Source organism: Trichomycterus rosablanca, chromosome 2 (genome assembly GCF_030014385.1).
Source record: "Trichomycterus rosablanca isolate fTriRos1 chromosome 2, fTriRos1.hap1, whole genome shotgun sequence".
Taxonomy (NCBI): domain Eukaryota; kingdom Metazoa; phylum Chordata; class Actinopteri; order Siluriformes; family Trichomycteridae; genus Trichomycterus; species Trichomycterus rosablanca.
This window is the reverse complement of record NC_085989.1, coordinates 63,086,780-63,097,748: the sequence shown is the minus strand read 5'-3', so window position 1 is coordinate 63,097,748 and position 10,969 is coordinate 63,086,780. Positions and strand designations below refer to the sequence as shown.

General features: G+C 44.7%; 2 protein-coding genes across 2 annotated transcripts; both read right to left on the bottom strand.

The window, feature by feature from the left end:
• Window positions 1-1,017: 1,017 nt before the first annotated feature.
• LOC134303342 (uncharacterized protein K02A2.6-like) lies at window positions 1,018-5,154 on the bottom strand. Its single transcript, XM_062988724.1, has 3 exons — window positions 5,101-5,154; window positions 4,882-4,979; window positions 1,018-4,207 (listed from the first exon to the last, which is right to left on the bottom strand). Exons 1-3 carry the CDS (start codon window positions 5,152-5,154, stop codon window positions 1,018-1,020), a joined length of 3,342 nt encoding a protein of 1,113 aa, XP_062844794.1.
• A 3,650-nt stretch (window positions 5,155-8,804) lies between these two features.
• LOC134300208 (zinc finger protein 658B-like) lies at window positions 8,805-10,763 on the bottom strand (the record flags this gene model as incomplete). Its single annotated transcript, XM_062984909.1, has 1 exon — window positions 8,805-10,763. A coding segment is annotated over one exon (1,644 nt), but the record flags the coding sequence as incomplete, so codon positions are not given.
• Between the last annotated feature and the right edge of the window lie 206 nt (window positions 10,764-10,969).

Genomic DNA, 10,969 nt, shown 5'->3' with positions numbered 1-10,969 from the left:
GTTGAGTTTTAAAGACGTTGAGTTTCGAGGTATTTTTTCTCATAAGGATGTTTGGAGAACCTGTTAATGCGTCCATGGTCCCGTGGAGCTGCAGATATTTTAGTCTCATGTAAAATAATGAGGTTGTTTTTGACACTTAAACACTGAAAATAAAATTCACCTTGCCTTGATGGAATACACCCATAATACCCTTACCTGCTCTGCTACTGGGCGATCCCCGGTTGAGGCCTCACTGACCACACCTGCCACTGCAAGAAGGTCTGGAGGACTGTCTAGACGGCCCTGTTAAAATCCCAGACCTCCACTCAGCGTTCAGTCAACCGCCACCACAGACCCAGTCCTTAGTACCTCCCTGACCAGTCCATTTGGTTCTTCTCCCGAAACTTTCCTCTACAAACTGACTCCAGGAAGCTGGACCCCCGCTTTATCAGTCCCTACAAGGTCATAAAGGTCATCAAAGGTCATCCAACCTTCCATGTTTCACAGCTTAAACCCATCCACTATTTAGACCTGTCCTTCCAAACCCCCTCCATCCACCTGGCTCATCAAAGGTCACCCCGCCTACAGTCCACCGCCTTCTTGATGTCAGATGCTGCGACCGGGGCCTCCAATACGTTGTCGACTGGGAGGACTACAGGCCTGAGGAACGCTCCTGGGTTTCTGTGGTGTTTTAGGAATCACACGCACGAGAGCAGTGTCCGTTTTTGTGGTTTTTAATACAACACATTCAACTCAGAACCCCTGCATGTTAATCATGGCTGTCTCTATATTCCTCTAGTCTCGTAAGTGATCTCGCGATAGGTCACTTTTATTATAAGAACACTACATCTTCCCTCTTTTTAACAACGAAATTCCTGGAGGTAGAATTAAAGAAAATAAATCATATCTACTGCAATGCAGCTATACTATGTTGAACTTAACTTAAAAGTAATTCACCCTTCCCTTGTTCTAAACAACAAAACCATTCTCTTCCTCTTTTCTTTTTTTTTTCGTCCTTATTTTTTTCAAAGTCAGAGGTCAGGTAGACATCACAAAGTCCTTCTGCCATACAGGCGGAGACCGGACACGAGTCGACTTCACAGGAACATCAGGTGTCGGAACTGCTGTCATGGGCTCAGGATCAATGGAGGGGGGGGAATGGGTGGGCACGGGAATGGTGACTGGGACAGACTCAGCTGGTGTGGTGACTGGATTTGGTATGGAGGGGGCGCTGAGACTGACATCACTGTTGAACTTCTTCACATGAGCAGCATTTCTCATTTTGGGTAGGCTGTTGGGTTGTTGAATGATGACTGCATTTCCTTGTTTACTGATGACTTCATATGGCTGCGACTCGAAGTCGGGGTCTAACTTGTTGGACTTGTGTAGGTTCTTGCAAAGAACGGTGTCTCCTGGTTTTATTTCCTGATCCTTGGCTCCTCTTCGCTGATTAGCAGCGATGTTTCGTTTCAACTTGTGCAAAGCGTCCTTGTCATGAATCTCCTCTGAAACAGCTGCATGGGGTTCATCACTGTCAGCCGGCATACCGGTGAAGCTTGGCAGTTTGTCGCGGAGCTCTCTGTTCATCAACAGCTTTGCCGGGGACACTCCTGTGACTGCATGAGGAGTGGTCCGGTAGTGGAACAGAAAACTTTTCAGTGCAACTTTCCAGTCTTTCTTTTCAATTTTTCCTATCTTCACTGATTTCAGAATTGTTCTGTTAAATCTTTCCACTTCCCCGTTCGACTGAGGCCAGTATGGTACTCCTTTCAGCTGCATGATGCCATGCGCGGTGAGGTAATCATGGAACTCTCTGGACGCAAACGGTTGTCCGTTGTCACTTCTCAGATACCTGGGATAGCCATGTACTTGGAACATCATTTCGAGAGCATTAATCACATTGGTGGCATTGGTGATCTTCATGTAGGCAACTTCGGGCCACCTGGAGTAGTAGTCAACTACAGCCAGCAGGTAGTTACCTTCAAAGATGCTTAGCAGGTCAACTGCCAAATAAGTCCAGGGCTGGTCCGGCAATGGCGTACGCTCCAACTCTTCTGGTGGAGCGTTCTTGCCGATCACTTGACATGGGTAGCATCGCTTTATTTGCTCTCCCACCATTTTGTCAATTTCAGGCCACCAGACTTTAGTTCGCAGTCGGTTTTTTGTTCGTACAATCCCCTGATGTCCTTCATGTCCTAACTGTACCACATGCTCTTGCAGGGCTTCGGGAATCACGATCCTGTTTCCTCGCATGACCATATGTCCAGCCGTCCAAAGTTCATCTTTGACCGCCTGGAATGCTGTGCCTTTAAAGTAGGTCCAGTCATCTTTCTGTATGGCTTGGCGTAGCTTGGAGATAGTCGGATCATTCTTTGAAGCCTGCTCGATCTCACGGGGGTTTAGAGCATGAGGTGTGGAATCTTTGATGATGCTGTAGATGTACTCATCTGTTTCTCTCTCCTCAGCTGTGTCGCGATGACCAACGGGTTGACGACTCAGGGGGTCGGCCTTGTTGGTTTTGCCGGGAATGTGGACTACTTGGTATGTGAACTGTTGCAGGTACAGCAACCACCGTTCCACTCTGGCTGATGGAGGGAGTGAGTTAGGTGACAACACTTTCACAAGCGCCTTGTGATCTGTAAGGATCTTGAATTCACATCCGATGAGATACAAGCTGAATTTTTGACAGGCCCAGAATACTCCGAGAGCTTCTCTTTCAAACTGAGAGTAGCGTGTCTCAGTGGGTGTGAGCTTCCTGCTGGCGTAATACACTGGCTTCCAGACTCCGTCTGTCTGTTGTTGCTCTAAGATGGCGCCTACGCCGATGGGGGAAGCGTCACAGGTGATTCTGGTTGGTCTTCCAACTGAGTAGTATGCCATGACGGGGGCGTCGATCAAAGCGTCTTTGAGCTGGTCGAACGCACGCTGTTCCTCCTTCTCCCATTTCCACTCAGCAACTTGCTTAGTGAGTTCCCAGAGAGGCGCAGTTATTGTGGCGAACTGCGGGATGAATTTTGCGCAGAACTGGGCCAATCCGAGGAAGCTACGCATTTGTGACGCGTCAGTTGGTGGGGGAGCATGAGCGATGGCCTTGACCTTTCCTTCTGACACTTTAAGGCCATCTTGTGATAGGATATGACCCATGTACTTGATGGATGTCAGTCTGATCTGGCATTTCTCTTCATTTACCGTCAGTCCTCTTTCAGCTAGCCGGTGCACCACAGTAGCCAGCCTTGTGTCATGTTCAGCTTCTGTGCTTCCAACTATGACTATGTCGTCAGACATGTTATATGCACCTGGGCAGTCCTTGATAACTTGGCTGATTATCTGTTGAAATTTTTCTGAGGCCATGTTCACTCCGAATAAGAGCCTTTTGTATCTGTAGAGTCCTCCTGGTGCAGCGAATGTTGTGATTTCTCTGGAGTCGGGGTGGAGCTCTACTTGGTGATACGCCATGTTGAGGTCAATTTTGGAAAAGTATTTCCCTCCGGCCATTTCTTGGATTGTCTCGTCGATGGTAGGCACGGGATGACGCTCTCGGACGATGGCCACATTGGCTCTTCGCATGTCAATGCAGATTCTCACATCTCCATGTTTGTGGTCATTTTCTGGCCTTTTCTCCACCGTGACTAGCGGATTCACCCACTGAGCTGGTTCTGACACTCGCTCAATGACGTCTAGGTCCACTAGCTCTTGTAATTTTTCGATGACGCGCTGCCTTCGGTTGAAGGGAATCCTTCGCACGGCCTGAATGACTGGAGTGACGCCTGGATCAATTTTCAGTCTTAGCTGGTAGTTCTTGAGTTTCCCCAGCCCAGTGAAGACTTGCGGGTACTTAGTGCGTAGACTTGACCATACGTCGGCTCCAGAGCAGCTCAGGATGTTCGCATTAATGCCAATTCTCAACAGTCCTAGCTCTTTGCTGGTTCTGCTGCTCAGGAGTGACGCTTGTGCTTGTGGTATCACGAAGAATGAAGCAGTAGCACGCCGCGTTGTGTTTGGGACTTCAACTTCAAGTGTGCATTTGCCTAAAAGCGTGAGGGCTTGTTTGCTGGCATAAGAATACAGTTTTGTGGAGGCGGGTTGTAGACTGACTTCGGGCCTGGCCTTCTGTAATCTTTTAAAATCATGTTTGGACAGCGTGTTGTGGTGAGCACCAGAGTCTATCACCATGGCTATGGTGAAACCGTTCAGGCGCAGATCCAGGGTGTCCTCTGCTTTAGATATTCTGAATAGGTAGAGATCTTCAGAATCACTCCGTGAGTCATTGTTTTCTCCTTCTTCTACCCTATGTTGGCTTTTTTTGTTTCGACTTTTGCTTTGCTTTGGATCATGTCTGCTGCGACCTGAAGCTCTGCTACGACCCTGTGGACTCGGCATGTCATCCTGATTTGACTTGTATTTATCTTTGTGGAAGCAGAGATCATCAAAGTGACCCTTTTTCCCACAGTGGCTGCACTTGTGGTTCTTGGATCGGATGCATTCGCGACCTATGTGTCCTTGTGCACCACACTTGTAGCACCCTGACTGTGATGGTGCCTTGTGCTTTGGTTTGGACCATGCTCTACCAGAGACATGGTTTGTATTTGCTGGAGATCTGAGGATTAGCGCCTCCTTGTGGTGGTATGAGCCAATTACTTGGATAAGGCGATCCAGTGTGAGATTATCTTCTCTGTATAATTTGCCTTTTAACTCGGAATTTTTAATGTGCAGTAGTACTTTATCTCTTACATGGTTATCAGCTTCAGCATCGAAGTTGCATGTTTTCACTAGTACTTTGAGGCGAGTGATAAAATTATTTATTGTCTCACCAGCATTGGGCTCTGTTTCCCAGAATTTTGTACGGGCTTTTGGTATGTTCTCCCTTAATGCAAAGGTGTTGTCAAGGAGTCGGATGGCTACTTGATATACATCTCGTGCAGGTTGCTGATCAGCAGCGGGTTGGTGGGCTTTCTGCTCGTCAGTGAAATTTTTCCATATCTCACGCAGTCCCTCTCCTCCTGTTAGCAATAACACAGCTCGCTTTTGTGCAGCATTTACGACTCCTGATGCCACGATGTATATTTCAAGTTCACTCTTCCACATTTCCCATCGTTGATGTAAAGTTTCAGGCTCGCCAACAGTGTCTAATGGTTTCGGGGGCGTGAGCCCACCGAGCGGGACAGCATGAGCCATTTTTACTTTCGATTTCAAACGAGGCTTCTAACGGGTCCCGTGAGCAGTAATTCTGGCATATGCACGCTCAATTCCGATCATTAAACGTTTTGGCATTACACAGAAAACTTATTTCACTTCCCAGAAAGAGTGTTGTCGAATTTCCAGTAAAAATCAGGAATCGTAGCACCGACGTTTGTAGCTCCTTTTATTTCTGCTCCGGGTCCGTCAACAGCTGGGAAGGCTTTTAATTCCGTCCTGCTATGCTGTCGGGCACATCCTCGTCGCCAGTTGTGGTGTTTTAGGAATCACACGCACGAGAGCAGTGTCCGTTTTTGTGGTTTTTAATACAACACATTCAACTCAGAACCCCTGCATGTTAATCATGGCTGTCTCTATATTCCTCTAGTCTCGTAAGTGATCTCGCGATAGGTCACTTTTATTATAAGAACACTACAGTTTCCCGCTCGGCTATTCTGGATCTCCAGCTCATTCAGGAGTTTCACTGGGATAACTCTGACAAGTCAGGTGGGTCACCTAGAGGCGCCTGTTAAGACGGGGGTACTGGTAGGAGCCCCACCTATGCATGTGTATTCATTAAGCTCCACTCAGAGAAGCTTTGGCGGCATCTGGTGGCCCTGAAGGGAACTGCCCCAGATTCACTCTTAAACCAGTAAATTTCCCCCATTGCTAATCGTGTACACCTGAAATCCCAATCTGCTCCTCATTACCCAGCATTCACAAACCCCTGGTTTCTCTCCACTCTTCACCAGATCATCTGGGGCGGCACGGTGGCTAAGTGGGTAGCACTGTCGCCTCACAGCAAGAAGGTTCTGGGTTCGATCCCCAGGTGGGGCGGTCTGGGTCCTTTCTGTGTGGAGTTTGTATGTTCTCCCCGTGTCCGCGTGGGTTTCCTCCGGGTCCTCCCGTTTCCTCCCACAGTCCAAAGACATGCAAGTGAGGTGAAATGGAGATACTAAAGTGTCCATGACTGTGTTCGATATAAACTTGTGAACTGATGAATCTTGTGTAATGAGTAACTATCGTTCCTGTCATGAATGTAACCAAAGTGTAAAACATGACGTTATAATCCTAATAAACAAACAAACCAGATCATCTGTTGATGTCACTACAACAGAGATCAGCTCTTCTGAATATTTTCCCTGGGATTCCTTCCTTTTTTTCTTTCCCTGGTCGCCGGTTCCTTGGCACCTTCTCTCCACTCCTGTCTCCTTCGTCCCCGCCGGTTCCACTAACCTCATTCCCAGCTTCCTGGTTTCTTTACTGCTCCTTCCTATTTTTGTTTTGTTGTCCTTAATAAACCTGTTTAAACCTGTTTAGGACAAAGGTCCATGTTGAATCCAGTTTCTCTTAAGGCTTCTAGTGTTTGGATAATTTTCCTCACCACTGTTGCTCTTTACTTGCTCATTAGGGGTTTTTGTCCTGGAGTCTGTAGAAATGCTTTGATTGTTAAAGGTGCTATACAAATAAACTTGACTATTAGCCACATTTTACTCAGTACAGAAATTCTTCCTGGAATTATGCTCATGGTTTTAGAACAGAACGTTCAACAAGTTCATGGTCAGGAGTCCACAAGTTATTGTAGCAGAAAACGAATGGTACCTAGAAATCTAAAACTGAATGAGCTCTTCATCCTCTTCTTCTTTTGGGCTGAACGTTCAGCAAAACCTGCTCGACCTGATTTCCATACAAATCCCATAAGAAAACAAAACAACCTGGATTTAAATAGGAAGATGCTTATCATCTGGGTCACAGACTAAAGAGACACGTGAGGACGTCGAGGAACCTTCATCATGTGGAATAAAAGAAAGAATGTAAGATAAACTGTGTATGAGTTCATGATCTGATCTCAAGTCAAAAATAAATGGCACCTGAAATCTGATAGATTGAGCTGCTGTTCATCTTCTTACATTCAACAAAACCTTCTCGTCCTGATTCCTATACAAAACCTATTAAACCAGAACAACCAGGATGGGAATGAGTGAACAGAATGAAACTGGGTCACCTACGACAGAGACACAAGGGGTAAAGCAAATGCAAATTCCTGCCTCTAATGTCCTGCAGGTGCCACAGATGGACCGTTGAGGAAGCTTCATGATTCATGGACTACACAAAGCAGGCGGGGGACTATCATTACTGAGTATTTGCTTAAAAGTGACAGTATTGGTAAGTACTTGTACAATACTCAAACTGATTTTGGGGGGTTGAGGGGGTATCGTGTACTGATATTATGGAGCCAGCTCCAAAATTGGGTCCGAACAGGATTCAGTTCAGTAGGAAGCAGAGTTAAGAATACTCATAAAGCTTAACTCAATAATCACAAACCATTCACACCCACTTCATACCCTGGAGGTGTTTCATAGACTGATTCCTCCTAGATGCAGAACTGAACGCTACAGGAAGTATTTCCTAACAGCTACAATCAGACTCTTCAATAATTCATAATCATTTATAATAAACACCAACCATTATTGTTTACATGTACATAGATATTTCTGTGATTGATTTTTTTTATTTTTTTTAGCTTTTTTTATATATACTGTATCCTGTATCTGTGGATGTTGTTTGTATGTTTGTCTGATGTGAGCTGTTGTTCAGTTCATGCCCATAACCACAGTGCAGCCATAGGGAGGCATAAGAGATGCTGACATACTTTTGCTACTCACAAATATGTAATATTGGATCATTTTCCTCAATAAATAAATGACCAAGTATAATATTTTTGTCTCATTTGTTTAACTGGGTTCTCTTTATCTACTTTTAGGACTTGTGTGAAAATCTGATGATGTTTTAGGTCATATTTATGCAGAAATATAGAAAATTCTAAAGGGTTCACAAACTTTCAAGCACCACTGTATATGGGAGAGATGCCACATACATATGGCATTTTTTTATGCATTTAAAAATTTTCTTAACTGAAGAAAATGCAGTAGGACAGGCACGTCACGTCAATGACCCAGAAACGTGATTCTAATACAAGCAAATCATTTACACTTAAAAACAAAATTACAAATTCTTTATTTGAAAAAAAAAAAAAAAAACTACATTTATTACCATTACAATCATATTAATTCCTTATGAACCCACAACATTATTTAATGCAAAAAAAAAAAAAAAAAAACACACACAATGAAAACGTGTAAATATCATGTTTCTTGTGGGCACCTGAGCAAGGCCCTTAACCCCCAATTGCTCAGACTGTATACTGTCTCAGTACTGCAAGTCACTTTTGATAAAAACGTCCGCTAAATGCTGAACCAGTGAGTGATCTTCCAAGAATCCTGGGTTACTCATCCACCACAGTCAGTGCTATGATGACACCAATAAGGTGAGATGTTCCATCTTTGATCCTGATCTGGAAACTATGAGTTTAAAGCAATCCTCTGCTAAGAACAGAATGGAAGAATGTAAGCAGATGTAGACGAAAACTCAAGACTGACCCTAAACCCAAACCTAAACTCTAACCCAAAACCTAACCCTAACCCTAAACCCTAACCCTAAACTCTAACCCAAACCCAAAACCTAACCCTAACCCAAACCCTAACCCTAACTCTAACCCAAACCCAAAACCTAACCCTAAGCCAAACCCAAACCCTAACTCTAACCCAAACCCAAAACCTAACCCTAAGCCAAACCCTAACCCTAAACTCTAACCCTAAACCCAAACCCAAACCCAAAACCTAACCCTAAACCATAACAGGTAACAGGATGGTCAATACGAGACAACAAAGTGATCCATTCATTTATTTTCAGTAAGCACTTCCTGCAGATCAGTATTACATCACATCCTCTCTATATTTACACATTAAAACACCCTGGATACAGAACTAATCCACCTGATCACCTGACTTACTCACCTGCACACAACTGCTCACTCACTTAATGAAACACACACGATTAAGAGCTCAGGTGAAGGTGTGTGAGTGTTTGAGCAGGTGAACGCAGAGCCGGTGGGTTCATTTATACTAAACAATAATCTCTCCAGTGTGAATGCACTGGTGTTTTACAAGATGAGCTTGTGTAGTAAAACTCTTCCCACACTGTGAGCACTGATACGGTTTCTCTCCAGTGTGAATGCGCTGGTGGATTTTGAGATGAGCTTGTGTATTAAAACTCTTCCCACACTGTGAGCACTGATACGGTTTCTCTCCAGTGTGAACGCGCTGGTGCCTTTTGAGGTCACTCCGTATATTAAAGCTCTTCTCACACTCAGAGCACTGATACGGTTTCTCTCCAGTGTGAATGCGCTGGTGTTTTTTGAGAGCACTATGATGAGTAAAACTCTTTTCACACTGTGAGCACTCGTACGGTTTCTCTCCAGTGTGAATGCGCTGGTGTATTTTGAGATTACTCTGATTAGTAAAACTCTTTTCACACTGTGAGCACTGATACGGTTTCTCTCCAGTGTGAACGCGCTGGTGTATTTTGAGCTTACTCCGAGTATTAAAACTGTATCCACACTCTGAGCACTGATACGGTTTCTCTCCAGTGTGAGTGAGCTGGTGGGATTTGAGATGAGACTGATGAGTAAAACTCTTCCCACACTCTAAGCACTGATACGGTTTCTCTCCAGTGTGAATGCGCTGGTGTATTTTGAGATGACTCTGTGTAATAAAACTTTTTCCACACTGTAAGCACTGATATGCATTCTCTCCAGTGTGAATGCGCTGGTGTATTTCAAGATGAATCTGTGTAATAAAACTCTTCCCACACTGTGAGCACTCATACGGTTTCTCTTCAATGTGAATGAGCTGGTGTCTTTTAAGATGACTCAGTTGATTAAAACTCTTCCCACACTGTGAGCATTGACACAGTTTCTCTCCAGTGTGAATGCGCTGGTGTCTTCTGAGCTTTCTCTGTTGATTAAAACTCTTACCACACTCTGAGCACTGATACGGTTTCTCTCCAGTGTGAATGCGCTGGTGATCTTTGAGACTACCCACTGTATTAAAACTCTTTCCACACTCTGAGCACTGATATGGTTTCTCTCCAGTGTGAATGCGCTGGTGTTTTTTGAGAGCACTCTGTTGATAAAAATGCTTCCCACACTGTGAGCATTGATACGGTTTCTCTCCAGTGTGAATGCGCTGATGTTCTTTGAGATAACTCAGTCGGGTAAAACTCTTTCCACACTGTGAGCACTGATATGGTTTCTCTCCAGTGTGAATGCGCTGATGTTCTTTGAGATAACTCAGTCGGGTAAAACTCTTTCCACACTGTGAGCACTGATATGGTTTCTCTCCAGTGTGAATGCGCTGGTGTATTTTGAGTTTACTCTGTAACCTGAAGCTCTTCCCACACTGTAAGCACTGATGTGGTTTCTCTTTAGTGTGAATGAGCTGGTGTTTTTTAAGATTACTCTGTGTATTAAAACTCTTCCCACACTCTAAGCACTGATACGGTTTCTCTCCAGTGTGAATGAGCTGGTGTTTTTTGAGATGATTCTGTTGATTAAAACTCTTCCCACACTGTGAGCACTGATACGGTTTCTCTCCAGTGTGAATGCGCTGGTGTCGTTTGAGTTCACTTTGTAACCTGAAGCTCTTCCCACACTGTGAGCAGACGTTTCCTTCTTCCTGTGTGGGACTGAGAGAGGTGTTAATGCTGACAGTACCAGAGGACGTTTGCTGATTACTGGAGCTTCTGGTTGGCGTCAGATCCTCAGGTTCAGTCTTAATCTTCACCAGCGCATCATATTTATCATGGTTGCAGCTCTTGATGTGATTGTGGAGGTGATTTTGGGTTGTAGAGGAACGTGGACATGAGGAGCAGGATAAATCCTTGTTCAGTTCTGAAGCAGAAAATAATCAAATAC

Coding starts and splice junctions, on each gene's coding strand:
- LOC134303342 (XM_062988724.1), bottom strand. CDS start 5,154: ATGGCTCATGCTGTCCCGCTCGGTGGGCTCACGCCCCCGAAACCATTA. Junction 4,980..5,100: donor CCCCGAAACCATTAGACACT/GTTGGCGAGCCT, acceptor TATTGCTAACAG/GAGGAGAGGGACTGCGTGAG. Junction 4,208..4,881: donor CTGCACGAGATGTATATCAA/GTAGCCATCCGA, acceptor CTACCTATTCAG/AATATCTAAAGCAGAGGACA.